Source organism: Perna viridis, chromosome 2, assembly GCF_037379345.1.
Source record: "Perna viridis isolate PV_CMFRI_1.1 ecotype Kerala chromosome 2, ASM3737934v1, whole genome shotgun sequence".
NCBI classification, from domain to species: domain Eukaryota; kingdom Metazoa; phylum Mollusca; class Bivalvia; order Mytilida; family Mytilidae; genus Perna; species Perna viridis.
The window spans coordinates 8,574,294-8,597,128 of NC_142446.1; the positions used below are offsets into that span (position 1 = coordinate 8,574,294).

General features: G+C 33.4%; 1 protein-coding gene across 2 annotated transcripts; it reads left to right on the top strand.

Moving 5' to 3' along the window:
• The first annotated feature begins 5,129 nt into the window (after positions 1-5,129).
• On the top strand, positions 5,130-13,622 carry LOC148623535 (uncharacterized). 2 transcript variants are annotated; one of them, XM_088565405.1, is made up of 4 exons: positions 5,131-5,364; positions 9,291-9,551; positions 9,982-10,007; positions 12,328-13,622. In XM_088565405.1, the coding sequence occupies exons 1-4, from the start codon at positions 5,244-5,246 to the stop codon at positions 12,328-12,330; spliced, it is 411 nt and encodes a 136-aa protein (XP_088421531.1). In that variant the 5' UTR covers positions 5,131-5,243; the 3' UTR covers positions 12,331-13,622. The 2 variants fall into 2 exon arrangements, with proteins under 2 accessions (XP_088421530.1, XP_088421531.1); XM_088565404.1 differs by lacking the exon at positions 9,982-10,007 and having other exon boundaries at positions 5,130-5,364.
• Positions 13,623-22,835: the final 9,213 nt, after the last annotated feature.

Sequence of the window (22,835 nt, forward strand, 5' to 3'; positions counted from 1 at the left end):
TTACAGACCACCGATTCAACCAATGAGCATTTGGAACGTAGGCAAAAATAGTCCTACGCAGAAATTACCCCTGTTCCTCATAGTGCTGTGAAAAAAGTTCTCATCTTATTTAAAAAATTTAAACAGTTTCTGAAAGGAAAAACATTTCTGTACATTTTATAGGTGCATTTTGCTTCTTGTGATGTGAAGCCTAATCTCCATAATGATTTTTAAATATACCCCTATCTTGTGAAAACACTGGGATTTCCCATGCTATTTATAGACCCTTCACTTCCAGTGACTAGTACTGCACTGCAAGTCTGCTAACCCCACATGCCATTCTGAGGATTGTGAGCTGACATATGTACAATCATGCTGATATATAGTCCTCTGCAGGTTAAAGTTAAGGTAAAGTCCAGAGAAGCCATTGAATATTGTGAAATTAGCATAGAAGCCTATGGAAAGTGGAATTAGTGGTTTTTAGCCTGTAAGAACATCTTTGATTCGAACCGTATCACTATAGTATAAATTGTGAGATAATTATACTAAGGATGGGCAACTTAAACTGGTAACTGACAGCGTAAACCCGATCTTATCGGTAATACGGTTGATAAATAAGTTCACGGGCAGTAGTGAAATTAATTCTTATGAAATGTGACCGTTTTTCAGACAATCGTTTTGTATACCATTCCCTCTTTCAAAGGTTTTCTGATTAGCAAATGATTTGATTATTGAAATAAATCCTGTAGTTCCAGTTTAAAGTATTCAGTTCCTGTTTTGTAACTGTTTTTTTTTTTGTCTGAATGTTTTACAAACATCGTTATTTTTATCTTTTTAGTTATAACAACTCACAGAAACATAACCATTTCCTGGTTTGAAATCAATTTGATTTTAATAACGATTTTATTAAAAAAAAAAAAAACGTGTTGCCTTTAATATGATTGATGAATTAGTCTAAAACGGTTGAGAGCAAAAAATGTTGCAAATGCAGTTAATTTTCATTATTTTACTGCATGAAAAACAATGAAAACTGATTGTTGTTATGCTTAAAAACCAGTCACTTGGGGCACAGATGGTCTCGAGAACCAATATTTCCGTCTGATTTCTTAATAATAAAATTCGTATTTGTACCGTCCGCAAACGAAGTTTGGGGCATATAGGTTTCATACTGTCCGTCCGTCTGCCTACCTGTCCGCAACTATTTTCTAAGCAGCCTGCAGCATTGTTATGAAACTTTGCGAGGTGTTATATAACCACATGGAGATGTGCATACTGTCAGGACTTTCAGTTATGGGCGTTTTTCAGCAAATTCTGGTTTGATGCGTTGTCCCTAACTCCTCCTTAACGAATTACAGGATCGTAATAAAAGTCAATGGAGTATTAGATTAACATATGGACGTGTGCATATTGTCAGAAATTTATGTTTAAAGTTAATTTGCAATAATATTCTGTTATTGTATTGTCAACAACAAAATGGTGCTTAGTGCTAATGCGGTTGATATACAAGTTCGCGAAGATGGAAACGGGCAGTAGTGAAATTAATTCTTATGAAATGTGGTGACTGTTTTTCAGACAATCATTTTGTATACCATTCCCTCGTATAAAGATTTTCTCATTAGCAAATGATTCGATTATTAAAATAGATCCTGTAGTTCCAGTTCAATGTATTCAGTTCCTGTTTTGTTTGGTTTTTTTTATCTGAATGTTTTACAAACCACGTTATTTTTATTAGTATCCACAAAAAATGAACTGATTTCTGTTTGGAGTTGGGTGTTTTAAAATTCGCATCATCATCCAAATGAAGTGAATCGTACACAAATTGACTATATACTATGAAGTAGTCTAGAACCGGAAACACATCCTAGCATGATCCAGTACTTTGTAAATAAAGTGCAGACCTCGAGGTTATATATATATGTAGAACCAGTTTTAGTCACTTCGAAATTCAGAGGAAAAAGGTTGATAAGTCGAAATACAGAGACATTGTCGGACTCTGGTAAATTACTAGACCTACTGGAATCGTTCCTTCTGTGTACAAGAACAAAGGAATGCCTCTTGCAGACCCAAACAGCTATAGAAAAATAATTGACACAAGCCTTCTAGGGAAAGTCACCGAAAAACTCCACTTATCGGCGAATGAAGAAACGATGCACTCTGCTCAAAACTGTTAGACAGCGAAGGTTCACATCTGGCGTCTCTCAATCTATGGCTGCACTTCTTGTCCCTGAGTTTTTAGCTGAAGCAAAAGACATGTCAATCATAGTTCTCTTTATATTGGTTTCCTCGACGGGGAGTTTAACACAGTTCTCTTCTAAGAAAGGCATATCTCGCTGGAATTACTGGCAAAGACTGGGAAATCCGGGGTGTCCGCCAAGGCGGAGTGTGGTTGCCCTCAGCGTACACAATTTTCATTAATCCACTTCTTGATACATATGTCAGCAAAGGACTTGGTTCATACATTGGCTCTATATTATGTGGCACGTCAACGGTAGCCGATGATATAACTCTAGTCTCAAATTGTCTGCATCAGTTCCAATCGATGCTTAATGTACAGGACAATTAAACCAATGCAGAGAAATGCACCATAAGTGCATCCAAATTAACTATTCTACAACAACAACCTAAAGCTCATAGTTCTTTCACGTACTAACAGAGTGTATCACCCTCCATAAATTCTGCTACCCATCTTGGAATTCCCAGTGACAATGTATCAAAGTTTTGAACTTCGGAAGCAGCTGCAGAAAGGATCTGTCTGTAGCTCGAAACTCCGTATGTTCCATCACGGGCGATGGTTGCATAAACTGAATGGTTGGTTTGTACTAGTAAAGGAGATCCTTACTTTATTTGGTCTACTCTCTCCGTCAGAACTCTTACAAAACCCCATTGGCAAAATTACATGGAAAAGATCTGTTTATGATGTAATTAAAACGTAATGGGGGAATAAGTCAAAAACGGACTTCCGAACCAAATCCTCTCTTAAATATGTCAATGTTTCAAATTTGAAAAAAAGGATCAGTCCACTCAATCTGGAAACATGCAGGCTCAGAACCAATGTCCGTCTTGCAGGACAATGATCCGAGATTTAATCAGTACGATGTAACGCTGATTTGTCCGATTTGTAAAACAGCACCAGAGGACTGAATACATTTCATTTTAAAGTGCCCGTCACTCCAGAGTGTAAGAGCTCTATTTATAGTTAATATTATTATTATTGTTATTGTTATTATTATTATTTTTATTATTATTATTATTATTTTACAGTGCTTTTATAGCCCTCATCTAAAATATTATTCTAAGCGATTTACAATGCAAGTATAAAAAAGAACAAAGAAAAGATGCAAAAACATATATATCAATTATATAAAAAAAATCTCAAAGTCTAAATATCAATAGCATAAAAACATTAAAAAATCGACAAAAAATTAACTCTTTAAAATAGATATATATGAAGTATAAAAATTAAAAGTTCAACTTATGAAAAAAAAATAGTGATTAACTTAAGAAATGTTAAAAATCAAGGAATCATAATATAAAAATCATACATAGAAGTTAGAAAAAAAAATACATTAGTATGTCAACTATGTGGGAAAAGCCTGTATGAATAAATAAGTTTTCATGTTTTTTTTTTCTTGAAAGCATTCAGAGATTTGATGTTTCGTAGTTCTTTCGGCAAGTCATTTCACAAAACGATAGCCGCTCTATCAAACCGTCTCTCTCCGTGTGTTTTTGTTCGCAATGTTGGTTTGACTAGAAGGATATTGTTTTCTGACCTAAAAGTTCTGGTTGGCTTGTAGATGTTGACAAGTTCTTGCAAATACACGGGTGCTTCCTATTTTAGAGTTTTAAACACATAACGTAATACATTGTCTTTGCACCGAAAAGTTATTGGCAGCCTATGATGTGATTTTAAGATTGGACTAACCTGTTCATTTTTCTTCCGTCTTGTGATTGACTATGTGGCGGTGTTTTTTGGAAATCTGTAATCGTTGGGTTGCATTTCCATGAAGTCCATATATAGTAATGCATTCCCGTAATCCAAACGAGATGACACTTAAGAACAAACAAGTGTCTTTATGGCATATGCTGTAATATAAGGTCGGGTTCGACTGATATTTCTGATCTTGTAAAAACAAGACTTTGAAATCACACTGATTTTTTTTATCATTGCCGTTCAATCAACAAAAAACACCCAGGTTCACTGACGATGTTTTAATATAAAAAAAAACAAGGGTCCAATGGTAGATCCTTGAGGAACATCTATAGTAATACATTACAATATGATTAACCTTATCAAACGCTTTACTCAGGTCTATAAATAAAACACCTGTTAACTTCCTTTCATCTATATTTTTAAGCCAATATCAAACTGTTTAAAACAGTTTCACGTGAGTGCTTCTGTATGAAACCAGACTGACAATTGGTGATTTATTAAATAGTTGATAAATATTCATAAAAAGTATTGAATGCATGTCTTTCTATTATTTTACTGTACAATGGCAGATAAGTGCTTAGTCTACTCACCCCACCCCCACAAAAATCGTGTCAAATTCCACAAATGCACAGCCTGGGGTTCAACAGGTTTTGGGGTATGAGTTCTTTTACGGGCAATGTCTAGTTTTGCCAGTTTCTGGGCCAATTCATTGAAAATAACAATACGAATTTTAATCAAATTTACGAATCGGACGGAAATATTGGTTCTCGAAAAAAGGGGGGTGGCGAAACCATCCGTGTTCCAAGTGCCTGTGGGCTATCCTAATAAACTATTTGACTTTGACTTTGATTATTATACCTCAATATAATTTTATAGCGTTACACATTTATAGAAACATTTGACAGTATTATTATTTTGCTTATGAGACACTTTCATATAAAATAGAGTGCAAATGAAATAAACTTATTTTCTCAAAACAGAATAGGACATGAATAGGAAATGTGAATGAAGATCAGACCAAAGGTACAAACGACGGAAAATCCATGGACAAAACAACACCGGGAACACAAAGGACGAATCATACAATACAAAAAATAAAGAGTACATGCAGGAAAAAGGAAATGCAGGAAACCCACTAAAAACCGGGAGAACACATGTGGTCAGGAATAACTTATTTGGAGATGGAACGTAAGAAATTTGGTACGAGTTGACTTTCAATACTGGTTCCTTGTTAAAATCAACAATAGAAATACCAGGTTATTCAACGCCAAAGGAGTTAGCAGAGTTTGAACTATATATACTAGTCGGGCTTTCAGTGTAAAAAGCGCTTCGAATGCCGAAGAGACCGAACCCATTCGGAGATGCATCTCCATTACAACTCAAAACGCACATTGGAGTGCGTGAAATAAATATGTTAGGAGGTGACGGGGACAAAAATATGAAGGCAGTTTATGGTACTTGATCATATACTATATATAAATCCTCTAAATAACACCCTTTTTATACTAGTGTACTTTGAATCAATGTCACTCTTTATGTCTACATGTATACAGTTCATTCTCCAACCAAAATAGGGAACACATTTACTATTACTGGTTACTAGTACTACTACTAGAATTCTATTGAAAACTGATTTGTTTGTGTCATAGTTTTCCTTTCCTCTTTCGTCTACCCAGGACTTGACTTTTTATGAGCAACTCTGCAGGTGTTTCTTAAAAGCAGAGGACACTTACCTTAGTGGTGCACTTGGTCCATGCTCCCAGTTTTTAGTGGAGTCTGAGTGGCTCAGTTGCATCTGTTGCTTTGTGTGTAGGATTTTAGTCACATTGTGTTCTTTGTTGTGCATGTCTGTTTTCCATGTCTGGGTTTTGTCTCTGGATTGCATTCTATTGATTAACACTATAACCTTGGTTCCCTTGATTACTCTTTCAGTTTCATCTAGTCCGAATTTCAGTGATGAAATTTTTCTGTGAATCCGTGGATTTCCGCTTTTTTGGGGTGATTTTGGTCAATTTTGAGATCAGTGTAAATTCTTTGAGAAAAATTTGGGGGGGGGGGGGTGGGGTGGAGGTCAGGTCTGAATGTGATGATTATTTCAGTAAGATCGACTCATTTTCTGGATGATTCTCGGCATATTTTATTTGAACATTCCTATATGGCTTTTGTAAACATTGTAAACTGGTTCCATAGTGGATACCCTTATTGTAGTCTGGTAATGACTGAATCGTGAACCTGTCTGGACTGGTTTAAAAATGGAAGTTGTTATCTTGGTGGCGATGGGGTTATTCGTATAAAGGAACCAGTTGAAATTGTTCCTTGTGGGTCAACAACCTATCTGAAAGAAAAGTTACAAGGAACAAACATTTAAAATGAAAATATTAGAGAAAAAGGACAAACTTCATGTGAGATAGATTTTTGTCTTGCTTTCTCCAAGTTCCTTGATTTGATTTGACAATTATGAATTGTGTAAATATAAGATAAAGTCAGTAGTTTGCATTTTTTTCAGATAAATGCAAAATACTGTAAACCATACTTAGGTCTTGCCAAAAATGGATTAAAAAACCTGAATCTGGATTTTCTGGGGCTTTGCCCCCTGGGCTTCCACCAGGGCTGCGTACATGGACCCTGCTTGGGGGCTTAATGCAGCCCGCAATCCCCGGCCAGATCTTCAGATTTTTTTTCAACAAAAGTTACTTTCATCTCTCCAATTTCCTCTGACCCTACAATCCTTCCCTTTTTTCTTTATTATATTAAATTATATTTTGAATCCTGTTAAAATACAAATATTCTAGTGAATAAAAATCTAGCTGTATACACAATTCCTTATTATATTTACATTAACTATGATCATGTCAGTAATGTTTTATATGGATTCCGTAGAATATAAAATTTTTGTTGTTGTTTTGTTCTTACAGCAGTGATTCTTACAAGTTCATACATACACTGCAGTTTCTCAATGAAAGCTTGTGTAGAGAGATCTTTAGAAAAACATCTGCTGTTGTAAATATATTGTTTTATATAAAGAAAAATCAAATTAACTGGATCTCCCTTTTGAAGTTTAGAGACATCTCCAAAAATTTAAGTACATTTATTTCGAGGCAAACTTGTATCACCAGATAAAAACTAGTTGTCAATTTCTTGTAACAAGTTTTGAGTATGTTCACAACTCCATAATATATGTTCTATTGTTTCATCTTCTTCTGCACAAAAAAAAACACAAAAAGGGCTATCAACAATCTTGATATGTAAAAATCTGTTTGTCGCTGAAATATGAGGGTCTATTGTAAGCACTGCAACTTAGTATTTCTAGTGACTTAAAAGGGTAGTTGAAAGATATTATACCTTGAAATATCTTGTAAATTTAAGAGTTCACACCACTTTTTTTGTCCAGTAGGAACAATGTTATTGTTTACTAATACTTTATACATATCATTAGAACCTTTATATTTCTTTATGAATATCTGAACATGAGATGGTATAAAAGGGCAACTAAGTCTGTTTGAAAAGCTGTCATAACATTTTCCAGCAGCTCTGACAGCTGTAATAACATTCAAATAGTATAAAAAGTTCATATCAATATTATAGTATTGTTGTAGTTCAAAAGACAAAAAAGAACCATCATCATCAAAAATATCATTTACATATGTAATACCATGTTCAAACCAATGCTGATTAAATATATCATATCTAATACCGTGGCCAAGCCAATGCTGATTAAATATATCTAATACCATGGTCGAACCAATGCTGATTAAATATATCATTTCTAATATCATGGTCAAACCATTGCTGATTAAAAACTCATTTGTTCCCAATCTTTATACTATCATTTAACCATATTGGACTGGATAAAAAATGTTCACAGTCACTTCTTTTTTCTTTCTTGACAATCATTTTCCTTGATTTGAACACATCTTTCCAAAACAAATTGTTTTATCTTATATTTGTTTTACATATCCAGTTCCACAACTGAAGAATTTACTTCTGTGAACATCTGATAAAATAATATTACTCTATTTGTTATCTCTCTGGAAAATTTTTCTAATTCATGTTGACTTCAGAGCTGGAATAAAGGAATTAATATCTAGCATCTTGAGTCCCCCCTGATGAAGATCCTTGACCAAAACATCTTGCTTAACTCTATGAGTATGTGAGTTCTACACAATTTCATACAATAATATCATTAAGATTTGAGAAATCATGGTTTTTGAAGGATTTGGCAGAGAGACAATCAGATGGTTCAATACAAGTATAACAAGTGTTTTTACTACAGTTATTCTTCCAATTACAGTAAGATTTCTTCTATACCATTGTTTCATAATATTTTTAACCTGAATAAGTTTCTCATCATAATTAACCTTAATTATTCTATCAAGGTCTACATCAAAATGTATGCCAAGAAGTTTAAAACTTGTCACACCTGAGGAAAGATCTCTATTGGAACATAAGATATCACTACTATATTTCTTGCTACCTATCCATATCAATTGTGTTTTAGAATAGTTGATATTTAGCCCGGATACACTAGCAAACCAATCCAGTTGTAAAAGTGATTCTTGCAGTGACTTTTCATTGCGATCTAAAATCATAGACGTGTTATCTGCAAACTGTGATAGCTTATGCTCTACCCTAGTAATCTTAATACCAAGAATGTCATCATTTTCTCGAATCTTTAGTGCAAGTATCTCTGCACAAATAATGAAAAGATATGGTGATACAGGATCCTCTTGACAAGTTGTCGACAACGATGGCTAATAATAAAGAATTCTGACAAATTACCACCCTGAATAACAGCACTAATAATGTTGTGATAAAAAACTTTAACCCAGTTTATGATGGATTCACCAAAATTAAAAAGATGATGAACATTTATTAAGAAATTCCAAGATAAAGAATCAAATGCTTTTTCAAAATCAATCAGAAGTAATAATCCAGGTATATTATGTTCTTCAGTGTATTACATAATATCATAAATGAGTAACATTTTTGCCAATATATCTCCCACTAATGAAACCAGTCTGATCTTAATCAATGATACTATCAAGCACCGTTTTAAACTTATAAGCAATTGCAGCTGACCCAATTTTATACACTGTATTTAATAATGATATTGGGCACCAGTTCTTAAAAAAATGACATGGCTTGTTCCATTTTGGCAAACATGTAATAATACCCTTTTTTTGTGTAACTACTAATTCACCCAACTGATAACCTTAATTCAATGAGTTAACAAAAATTTTTAAATCCTTTCAAAATGTTTAAAAGGTCATCAATTTAGTGAGCATTGCTCATAGTTTTATAAGTTATAGATTGTCAAAACATTTGAAAAATGTATAATTTTCATAAGTTTGTTAGTTTTTTTTGTTTTTTGTTTTTGTAGAGAAGACAAAAAATTTGCTCTTCACTGGGGCGCGAAAGCAGCTTGAGGATGTTGTTATGGATGCCAATGAAAACTGTGCATTTGTACCTAACCAGAATATGAATAGACAAATGTGTTTGGACAAAACAGGACATCTTGTGACGCCTAAGGTTACTCCCGAGGAACCTTCAGTGCCAGTTTTTATTAATGAAATGGACATTGATGCAATACAAGCCGACACTACTTCAAATAAAAAAATCTCAGATTTTTTTACTGTTAAATGTGAGTAAAATCTATATACCAGTAGACACAGCAACTCGGAATCATTAACAGCCTGAAGAAAATATTTTTTTGTTTTGTGGGTAGATACAACAAATCAGGAACAGATCCAGGATTTCAGGGTTTGGTGTTTTTTTTTTTTTTTTTTTTTTTTTTTGGGGGGGGGTGGGGGGGTAAGGGTGAAGCTAGTCAAGAATAATTTTGAGGGTAAACCCCTGGTAATTAAATTGTGCAATAACAATATTTCATGCAAAAAAAATGTTTTCCCAATTTTGCAACTTGAATTGTTGATTTTTTTTTGTCATTACTTATTCAGATACATGTATTCTGTTTGAGTCTACTTAATATGAAGTGAAGGTGAGCAACCCTGGCATCTAGAAACCTGTGGTTATCTAGTTTATATTTATCTTTCATTTTTGTTTGTTCATTTCAGTGCAAAAAAATCCTCAGAAAGTAACAGTAAGTGTTGAAGTTATTAACATATTTTTGTTAAAAACAAATAATAGTATTAGCATGTTCTTTCATCATTCCATTATGGTAATTTGTCTAATTGTAAAGGACAAAGAGGCAATGCTTCATATCTTCAAGTCATTTCTTGCTCACCTGGCCATAGCCCATGTTAGCCATTGCCATCACTTGGCGTCTGTCGTCGTTATCAATTCTTCAAACATCTTCTCCTCTGAAACTACTGTATGGATTTGGATGAAACTTATAAGGATTGTTCTTTAGGGTATCCTGCATAAAATGATCGTTTGGATTTTTTATCTGTTTAAAAATGTGGCCGCCATAACTAAAAATAGAACATAGTGGTCAGACAGCATTTTTTTTGCATGTATCGCCAAAACTGTTAGGTTTAACCAAGTTCTGACTGGGGTAAAAGTGTTCACCATGATGAGATCTATGTGTGATGTAATTTTGGTGACAATCTGTAGACCCATATTTGAGTTATTGCTCTTTTTGGACACTTTTTGATGTTAATACTTTCAAAAGTCTTCTCTTCTAGAAACTGCTGTATAGAATTCAGTGAAAGTTGATATTACTGTTTTTAGGGTATTCTGAAAATAATGACTGTTTGATTTTTGATTGCCGAAAAAACATGGCCATCATTTCTTAAAATAGAGCATAAGGGTCACACAGCAAACTTTTGCATATATCTCCAAAACTATTAGGTTTAAACAAATTCGGACATTGGATAAAAGTGTTCGGCATGATGAGATCTATCTGCGGTCAAAGGTCAAATTTTGCTGAAAATCTGTAGACCCATGTTGGAGTTATTGCCCTTTTTCGATGTTTTTTGCTGTTTTTGATGTTTTTACTTTCTAAAATATTCTCAGAATCTACTGTACACAATTTAATGAAATGAAATTTGGTATTACTGTTTTTAGGGTATCCTGTACAAAATGACTGTTTGGATTTTTGATTGATGAAAAAAATATGGCTGCTGTTACTAAGAATAGAACAAAGGGGTCGAAATACAGTTTTTTGCAAATAATTCCAAAACTGTTGAATATAGCAAAATTCTGATTGGAGTAATATTGTTTACCATCAGAAGACGGACTTTTGCCGTAATTTTCAAAATGATTTGTTGCCTGATTTATGGCCCCTAAAACAGATTTTTTTTGTCGTTTTAACGTGTACAACTCTCTGAAACCAATTGCAAAAAAAATTGATAAATGTTTGCATATCTTTTTAGGGTTTCCTCCACAAACTGATAATTAAAAATTTTTCATTAGTCAAAAAACTTGACCGTCATTATTTAAAGCAGAACATAGGGGTCAAAATGCTTTTTTTTGCTCAACTATAGAAGAATAATGAAAATGAAAGCTACCCACAAGACAAACATGATATTTTGAGTTGACTGGCAGTGTTGAAGTTATTTTTTTAGACTGCCATTATGCAACCATTCTTACCAGTTGCTCAGGTTCCATCTTTAGGAAACTAAGTCTTTTAAGTTTAATGGTGATGATGAAAGATTGTTCTTGGCGGCCATTTTCCGGCTTGCTTTGTTTTCAATGATAATTGGTTTATATAGTAAACATGGTCTCCCTGATGTCAATGGTGATGATGAAAATTTTGGATAGCCATGGTTTAACTTCAGTTTATGTTCTTTTTCAGCAAATGTATACTGGGCTAATGCCCCGTCAGACCTGGTGGAATAACAGGGCATAGGGGTCCTCTGCCCAAATTTTTTCCAGAGGTTCTAAAAAGATTTTGAAGGCATTTCTAACATTTTACAGTACGTTAAGTACTCTTTTGAATTTACAACACCCATCAATATATGCTCTTTTACAGCAATTTTTTGTCAGACATGGTAACAAAGCATGATACCTTTACTTAATAGAGTATGGTTTGTCTTGTGAGCCATTCAGGTTCTTTAAGAGCCTCCTGTTTTTCCTATATACTTATATGTAAATGCTTTGGAACATGAATGATTCAGAATGATTATATGTCAATAGGGTACAAATAATTTCGTCCCTCATAGGCAAAGCCTTAAATCATATAAACATGTTTAATAAACAAGCAGCCTTCTTCATATTTTCATGAAATTTGAAATGAAGTTTTCAAAATTTGTTTATTTCTTTTTTAATTTCTGCTGTATAGAATATTATTAATCCAATTCGCTAATGCCAAATGTATCTATTATCAATTGCAATTATAAATATTTGTTTTATGTATCATCTTAATTATATAATCAATCATTCTCTTACCAGAGTGTACAGACATTCCGCTCTCTTAAAACTTGTATATGTATTATAATATGTTGGTATATATTTTTCAGTGAGACCAATCTACAGGAGAGAATGGTTGTGTTAGGAAGCATTTCACATAAAACTTTTGGATGGACTTGGTCAATCTTCATTTTGTTTTCTGTATATTTACCTTATTTTTGTAATCCTATTAAGTGTTCAGTAATTCTCAAGTGAATACAACTTCTACCAATATGTGATGGTTGTTTTACACATGCAAATGATAGTGACACACTTTAACAAAGTAATTATCATGAATAAATAAATATTTTAAAATGTCAACATACTCTGTCAATTAAAATGACTTACCAGTTTTCTCCATTAGCATTCTGCATTTTATGATTTATGATTTATTGTTGTAATCCTATGTACTTCAAACACTCGGAAGTATGTGTAACAGAGATTTTTAAGATTTGTAGCTCAATATTGCTGAAGTTGATAGTCAGATCCAGCTCCTGTCCCATATGCTGGAAAAGTTTAGTTGATTATATAGAAAAAACTAGAATTAACAAGATTTGCTTGATTGAACAAGATGGTCATCTGATTAACCAATTAGTTTTTAATAATAAGTTTCTCAGAACTAAATATTTAAATCAACACTTTGAAACCAATTTTTTTTTTAATTTGATAAGATTGTCATCAGTGCCCTCTACAAGCAAGCATAAGTTTTAGTGGAAAGGGGGGACTGTGGCCTTTAAAAGTTGCCATTGAGACCCTTTGGAGAAACACCATTTTTGCGTACATAATATGTATATCTATGTTTATACAATTAAGAAAATGGGACAGGGATAATCTATAGGTTATGTTCATTTGGTTCAAACAAATGGCTGCTTTAGGTTTTTTAAGGGTTTAATTGTTCATTCTCCTCAGAAACCACAGATACTTTTATGGTTGTTGGCCTCAATACCTGCTATAAACAATCTATATTTTGTGTGGCTCAGGTGGTTCAGCAGGTGGCTACAGCTACTCTTGGTTGTCGTTGAAACAGTTTAGGGACGAGAATATTGCTGCATCCATACATTTTGGCAAAGTAATGCAAACAAGGACGACTTCAAAGGAATATTTGGTGGTTCCACATAATTAAATCATGTAGCCATATGATTTCTGATTTATCAAAGAGGAGGATACATGCTCTTTAGAGCCATAAATTTATATTATTGTTTGTTTAGTAAGGTCTTTCAACCTGTCATTTTGTAAATATTTACATTTTTAGACGTAGCTGTATCGTTATTCATAAATATAAAAGTGTTAATCATTTTACCAGGCATTATCTTTTTGTACTAACGGTATTTGCACTATTAGTATAATAAATATATTTGACAGTCAATACAAGTTCAGTTTCAAATAGTTTATCTGTGCCTCGCCATTTACAACTATGCTTTAAAATTTACCCAATGACGAGAGTTTTTTGTACTTCGAACTAGAACTTCAAAACCTCATAAAACTTTAGGAAAAGGTTTGTTCCTATTGATGTGAGATGCAACATTGTTCTCATATCTATACATTTTAATAATAAAAAAAAACCTCCATTTGTGTGTCGCTTTTCTCCCTTCCGTGATAAATCAATCATCATGCCTTTGTGTGCTATAGATACCATGCATAGTCGCAGTTGTTATCCGCGCTTATGATTATTCCGTTTGGGTTATTTTGGGAGAAAAAAAGAAAATAAAGGCGTCAGGATATATTCTGTACAAGAAATAACCAAAATACTTCAGAAAATCACAGAAAATACCTTCAAAATCGCTACTATACCAACTGATTTGTCAAAACTGATACAGGAATTGTAGCATACGATTTCTACTGGTCCCAAGAACTGGTTTTTCTATTGGAAGTCGTACATTTACAAGAAAATAATACTCGCCTTGTATGGTACACATTTTAAAAGCAATATCCAAGTCAGAATAAGTACAAAATTACAATAAGCTTTTTCATCTCATTTATGGAGCATGCACAATAAGGAATTCAGCGAGTTAAATGCAGTTTTTCCCAAAACATTTACAGTTATGTTCATTACAAAAAATTGGACGCTTGGAGTAGTACATTATGTAACGTACGAACTTTTGATTCCGTTAACAGGTATGCAGACTTGTCTTTGGAAAATGACTGTTAACAAGACATTCATAGATTTATGATGGTACTACCTCCTGATTTATTAAAATTGATACAGGAAATGGTAGCGTACAATTTCAACGGGTCCTTAAAAGCAGTAGTGGTACAAACGATTTTTTTTTGACACAGGAGGCAATACATTTACAGAAATGAATACTTGCCTTGCATGTTACAAATTTTAAAAGTAAAAAACAGTCAGTCAGAATAAGTACAGAATAATAAGCATTTTCATCTTAATTTTTGAGCATGCACAATAAGGGCTTCCACGAGGTAAATGCAAAATTTTCCGGAAAAAAATACAGTAATGTTCATTAAAGATCATGCGGGGAATGTAGCATATTCCGCCGCTTGTTGTGCATATAGACGTAGCGTACGGTGTTGGTGTCATATTTGGTAACGTCGAAATCGGCAAAATTTCGACGTCTTTTTTTTTTTGTATTGCGATGTACATCGTTCTATCATTGTTACGTGTAAAAAGAAGTGTGCTTATTTAATTTTTTTACATAAAATAACACACACGACATGTTTTATTATTTAATTATCCGATTCGATATTATTTTTCGTACGTTTTGGTCAACTGAAATGATCAGATTACATCCTGATATGGTAAATGATTTAAAGGAAATTTTATCCTATGAGAAAAAAAGTTAGGAATTATGAAAATATATTTCGTGATGCACTAAAAAAAGTAAAACACCCTCACTAAAACAAAAAGCCCAATAAACCCCCCCCCCGGAAATCAAATTGTGGAAGCGTATACATTGATTTTATTTCTTTCCTATTTGGTTTTATATCTCTAATGTAGATGTACATTGTATATTGAAATTTCCGAATACATGTACTCGTTTCGGAATTCTAAGGTCTGTTGCTGAACATAAAACATTGCTAAACATTTCGAGAAAACAAAACCTTGGCAAAGATCATTCTTTGAGAATATGAGAGCGAAATCTCCCGTTTTAATTATACGACGAAAAAAACTTGCGGTCGTATAACGTCATGGCGCAGTCGTCGTGGTCGGTGGCGACGTCGTCGTCGTCGTCGTCGTCGTCTGGGGACACTTCGTTTCCGTGCGATAACTTATAATAAGTTGTAGTTGACGAATTGTTCTGAAATGTTGATATGATTTTACCAACAGCTAAGAAGATTCCTATTTAATTTGGATTTTGTTGCCCTTGCCACTTTAGAAAAAGGGGCCAACAAAGGGTAAAAATACATGTTTTATTAAAACCCGCGTAGATTGTTTTTTCGATTTTAATTATTCGATTTTTAATGTGTTCTTTATTTAATTCGGGTAAACAAATGTACCCCAGATTTTATGTTTTTTGGACCGTTTTCAAGTTATAGGGGGTCAAAGTTGGGCAACATTTTCATAACTTTTTTTCGAAACTTTTTATTGCATTGGATTCCTCATTAATAATCCTGTCTGCATTTTTCAATCAGATTTCGGATATCTCTTACGGATTTCGAGTTATGAGGGGTCAAAAAGGCCACACCAAATTTTTTTTTTTTTTTGGTCCGATTTGAAAAAAAAATTAAAAAAAACATTTTTCAATATTTGTGCAGCTTATTATATCTTATAGCTAAAATAATTGTCAAGAGGTAATTAAGACGGTCATGAAATACATTGATTTTACAATATTTCACTAGCAAATGTGCAAGCGCGTGTCTACATGTTTCAGAATACTTCGATACAGACACGCTGACCCCGATTTCACCAGGGCATCATTGCATATGAACAGACAGGGGTGCGCGGATGGGGCTTTCTTTTTCCTGTTTTCTTTTCAACTTTTCTTTCATTATTTTATCAGATTCGCTAAAATCGTTTTTTTTTTAATTCATTACATACATAGTTGTATTAATTCAATCTAGCATGTCGTAACTTTTCAATACTTTTCATTGTTTTTAAAATTGACCTTTAAAGTTTTTACGTCGCAAGACAGAACGTTACTTTGGAAACGTCACAAATACGCTTTGTGACATTTTTGTTCGATACGGTTTTACATTATATGTATAACCCATTTGTTAAGCCAAAGAAAAAATGAAATGATTAAAGCATAGAGGAGAATCGATACATTTTTAAGTATATGAAGAAATCGACTCAACACCATTTCCCTTTTTGAACAATTCGAATTTCGCATGGTGTACGCGTGAATAAACAAAATATACAAATTTTAGATGTTGTGACATTTTGGTTACACACAGACAAAATGCTGCGCTAAGATACATGTTCAACCAAGTACCATTATTTTTAGGATATATTATCTGCAGCATATATACATGTTAAACTTAAAATTTCATAGTTATTAGTTCACTCAAAGCTAACGAAAAGAGCTTTTGATAAAGACCGGGTAGCACGCAACGTGTAGAAAACGTCGGAAAAAAGACAACGTGACATCACAACATACGTGCGTATTTATCTACTATTAGACAATAAAACAAATATTTTTTAGAATTCATATGATATTATGAATATTTATACAGTCCTTTAAACGTGAATATATTTTGGTAAAAATACTATTCGTTGTTATATTTTACAACGGTAAGCAAGAAAGTAGCCAATGGCCAACGTCGAAAAAATTAAGATTTGTGACGTAATTGAAATACGGACAAAAAGGCTTTTAACAAAAAGACTGATTGAATATTTTATATATATTTTCATTGGGGTTATGTAATAAATTGTCAATATAGTTAATAAAAGTCCCGATTAAAAATGCTGTTCGCATAACTTTAAAAAAATGTCTAACATTTTGTCTTCAAATCGATTTCTTTCCATTTTTACAATGTCCACATCAAAGGGGAGATATTTGTGATATTGTAATACGCTTTGATCTGATCATTACGTCATGAAAAATATGACATCGTCTGCAGCACAAACTGCTCTTCCCAAAAAAGTTTATTTTATCAAAATACGCCAAGAAACAACTTAGATATATTGGTGAAATGGTAAGCAAGCATTTCTTAATGTTACCCGTCCACATATGAAAATGGACGTTCTTGCGATCGAATATTGCTTTCCCTCCGCAATTAATGGGATCTTTTAAAGATTTATTATTATAATCCTAAAACAACAACCATTTTCGAACATTTTAATATCTATATTGCCTTTGATAACTCCACATTCTAATAGCAACATTTAAGTTTTCGTAACAAGCTCCGGTTCAGTCGAATGTGACACCATCAACGTACGCAACGTCATAGCAGTCTGTGCGAAATACTTTGAACCTATGTCTGACATTTGGTCAGACACACTGACAGCTTCTGTCGGGCCGAACAATTTTTTACCGGGCCGAAAAATTGTTATCCTAACTACATGTATTTATGAGTCAAAGATGGAAAGACAGGACAATTATGCACAGAAGTTTCATTTGAAATTCTGATTTTTGCAATGTTGGGGTATTACACTACATATAGAACATGGTTACCTGATATATGAATTTATATGGAATTGTTAGCCTAAATTCACCATTCCTACCTATAATGACTGGAAATGTTAGCCTGATATTCAAGATTTTCAAGGTTTTTACTTACACTCAAACAGTACATGCTGCACAGGAGGCAGACGATAACATATACAAAGCGTTAGTGAACTGGGTTAGATGAACGATACTCAATACTATAGTATTATTGCGTGAGTTTTTCCATATTGGCTTAGTTATTGGTCCGAGGCTTGCCATATTGGACTGAGGCGTGGCCGAAATCCAATATTTCTAGCCGAGGACCAATGACTCAGCCAATATGGAAAATCTTACACAATTATACCTTTATTGACTAACTAGTCCAATATGACGTATAGGACGCGTCAAAGTCGTGTTGGACAACTAAATCCAGTATTGGCGCACTTTTGTATTTGGTATTGTATTGGCAGTTTTGGTCACATTTTGGGCTAATATTCGAACGTTCGTAAATAAATACAAAAAAATACATATAAACGGCAAATGAGTATTTTAATAGTCACATGTTCATTATGGATCAATCAACACATGGTAAAGCGATGAAGGGATATAGTTCATATCTGGTGGATATCCTTAACAAAAATAGTTTTAAAGTAATTTAGATATCTTTTGAAGAAAAATTGCCCGATTATTCCGAACTCTGACATTAAAAAAAAGTCAATAAATCCTTAAGTTTGTTTTCAATAGGGTTTTGTAAATAGTAGTTTGGAATGTACATAAGTCTGAATCGCCTGATTTTTGTTAGAAATTTTTGGATTCTGACATACACATATATAATGAAATTCGTCACCAGAATAGCTCTAGATTCACAGAGATGAAACATATGTTCATCGCGAGGAATTCTAATCAAGCGACCTGTCTCCATAGAAAATTTTAGTTTCGATGTGCGTAATTTACAAATGAATAATCTTCTATCCCTTTTTAGTTTTACCAGATATTTTTCAATTCCAAAATTCACTTTGAATGATAGATATAATTGACCTCTAGAGATTTGATCGGCATCACTATGTCATTTTTTTGTACAAATTGATCACATAATAATTGTTTGACATTTGATTTTATATCATTTTTAGCTATAACATATTGGCTATTCCATACAAAACTGAGACCAATATCATGTAGCAATGATTTGACAAAATATATCCATTTTGAGCGAATTGGTCCAGTTTGGTGCAAAGAATATAATAATTTGATAATTTATGACACAGTTTGTCTTCATTTTTTAACGTGTTCACCCAGAAATTTAAAATTCTCAATATAACTTTTATTTCAAGAGAAAATCGAACAGTCTCTCCGTAAACCATTACTGATGGAGTAGTGGTTCGATCACCAAAAATACGTTTTAAGAATTGTAGATGTATTTTCTCAATGACAGCTTCAGCTAAATTTTTGTATCCCCATATTTCACAAGAATATAATAAAAATGTCAAATAACTTGAATTGCAAATCGATAGGGATTGTAGTTTTTTCTATCTTTTTGTAAAGAGCGTACAATGCTTTTTGAGCTTGTTCAAATATTTTTTTCTTTGCCAACGTGAAGCAGCCATTGTAGTTAAATAGTAATTCTAGATAAGAATAACGGGAGACAATATCAATATCTGAACCGAATAAACTAAAATTATATCTATTGTTACACTTACGTTTGGAGAAAATTGAGGGGGTTTGTTTTCTTAACATTTACCCTTAATTTCCACACATTACAATAATTTTCGAAAACACTTAATGCATTCTGTAATGCAGTGTTTGACTCTGCTAGTCTAGTAGTATCGTCAGCATACAGGATTATAAATACAAAATGTATACCTCTCAGTATTCTTGTGACACTGTTTGAAGACCAGGTATGTTGTTCGCTGAAAGACAGACCTCTAGATCAGAGAGGAAGATAGCAAATAAGAGAGGTGGTAAATTTATTCCTTGTTGAACACCAAAATCACATGAGAAAAACCCTGAAACATTCACCCCAAATTTAATTTACATTATCATACATATTGTAGGTAACGTTGAGTAACTTCCCCGTGATATTGTTTTTTAACATTTTTTTGCCACAGACCTAATCGCAGAACAGTATCAAACGCTTTTTTTTTTAAACAAATAAATGTACAATATATTTGTTTTGCCAAGAGTAAGATATATATATATCAAGAAGAATATGGAGATAAAATGTATTATCTAATGTCGAGTACCCTTTACGGGACCCCGCTTCTACACCTGGTTAAATAACACTATAACAATTAAGTTGAAAATGATAGCACTTTCCGAATATCCGTTACACCCTTCATTTCGTGCATTATAAAGCTAGAACATCGTTACTTCTAGGAGATAATTCGAGTGTCTTTGTGGATATAAACCACTAAAATCCCCAAAAAATCGTTCGTAACACAAAGTTAGCCAATCATTTGCACGATATGAGTGACGCTGACAATCAGCTGACTGTTCCTATGCTTGGTTTAATTTTCGTTTTCGTGCAAACATATATACTCAATACTGGAGGACCCGGTTTGCACTCGTATGTGTAATACATGACGGACTGTGGAGTTCCTTACCGTCCTTGGCTATCGTTTGGAATCTCACAGGGACGGTGTAAAGTATCAAAGTAGTTACACAGTTCCTGGGCATAGTCAAACCCGTGAATGTGGGTCATTGTGTAGTAGTCATGTGACCACGTACATTCATTAAATTCATTAAAAGAGTAATCAAGGGAACCAAGGTTATCAAGGTTAAAATTAATGCATTATGACGAGATTTAATGTCAATACAGTGTTGTACAGCGTACAGCAGCATTTGCTGAATCTTTGACCCAGCAAAATACTTTTTGGGGATAAAAGCAACACTTTCCAGTGCATGTAAGACAGATATTGGTGCATGCCAGTCAATTGATGAGAAATTTCCAAAGCTGAAAGAATAATGTTATATTCCGAGCACTATTCTAAAATTTTGTAGGGTCGGTAGGTAGGAATTTTTATTTTCATTTGATATTTTTAAAATTAAATAATTCATAAAGATACAAAACCAAATATGCAAAGACTAAACATGTAATAGACTTAGTCCACAGCCTAATCCCTTTTGGGATTCGGCGCACGTGTAATTTTTTGTTTTGACAGAGGTGGTAAAATAAAAACATATCTCAAGTACCGAATTCCAAAAAAGGATTACCCTCGACCAAGAGCACACTCATGGTAGGTGTGTTTTCAATTTTCTTCTTTTTTTCCTGAAAGACAATCGGCAGAATTTTTATGTTATTTTTTTCTTCGAAATTTTAAGTAAAAACTTATGAGTACGGGGTCTGAAGGGGGGTCAGTAGGGTGACCGGAGACATTTTTGTAGGCCTAAACGTTTGGTCTATTTATTATTCCAGTAGTGCTAGAGATTGCCTGGCAAGCTTTTTCCTGACTTGGCTTGGGGTATGAAAGAACGGAATTCCAACATCTTACATCAATTGTCTAGAAATATACAAATGAAGATTCTAAATAAAAGTTTATGATACACGTTATGTTGGTTCTGAAACAAAATAATAGTGGCAGTGCCTCTTGATATATTTTATACAGCTGCAAAACAAGTACATGTATACAGTTTTTGTCTAAGGAAACATTTTTCATGCTGCAAATGTTTGTGACTATTTAGAATTAGATAAAATTGTTTGATAAAAGATTTAGTTGAAATATTGGTTTTGAAGTGTTAATTGTGAGCCAGTGCCGATGGTTTTAGCCTTTAAGTCTTTTATATACCGGTAATGTATTGTTGTTTCATAAGAATTTCGAATGTTTTTCGAACAAGTACATGACTGTAAGAGGGAAATTTTTCCATTATGCAGTTTTATTCTCCTTTGCCCGAGAACTGTTTAACTAGGACTAATGTAAAAACAAAGACGTCATAGATGTTAATTCTTAGCAAATCATACACTACTAATTTTGGTCCTAAGGTTGAAAATAGTGCTGACAGCGACGTCATCGTCAAAGGCGTCCGTGTCGTCGTCGTCCATATTTACTTGATTTTCATGCGATTACTTTATGGTTATGGTTGATCAATTGTTATGAAGTTTTGATAAGATTTTACTAACAACTACTAATGATTGCTCCTGTTTAATTTTTTAGTTTATGACCCTTACCATTTTAAAATTATTAACATGACATAGCAAGTTCAACACATCCATGCAAGTACACCTTCAAGGAAGAATATGTATATGACATGTTTTGTGGTTGTGGCAAGTCATTTGGCATTGGAATTTGTTCCACATTTATTGATATCAGTGGATATTTAGTAACACATGCTGAAATATATTTATAAACATGTGCATAATTCAATTATTGATTTCAGTAAATGGAGTTTTTGGACGATATAAAGACGTTCATCATACCGGTACACCTAGGTCATGCAGTTTTAAGTGGTCTCCGAGTTTCTCATTTACTTTTGTTACTTTGTATGTATTATTTTAGTTACTTTATGTTCATTGTTGTCTGTTTTCCATATCTCTTCTTTGTCTCTGGATTACTTTCCTTTGATTATCACTAGAATCTTGGTTCCATTGGTTACTCTTTCAAGACAAAACGTATGTATGTTCAAATTTGCTCGTTGGGCATTACCACTCTATGTCCATACTTGATCCTCGGACAATACCAGTCTGTGTCCACACGTGTGTAAATTCTAAATAATCCGCAAAGCGTGAAAGTCTAGGGTTAAAAATTGCAGTAAATAGTTTATCGACTGAAGAAACAAGAGTTATACCGCGGAAACCACCTGGGTCACCCTTCTTTTTGTAAATTGGAGGATGATGTCAGAATTCGCGTGTGTGTTCTAGTTATATTCTAGAACTCGTTGTTTATGGTTGCGACGATACAAAGTTTTGATTGCTCCTACTGTTTTTGTCTTTTTTATCGTTTTTCTTTGTGTTTTGATATTCTTATATGAAGTTAACCATTTCGATTATTTTAGTTCCTCAAAAAAGAACTGTTTATTCAAATTTACCTCCTTTTCACATTTTA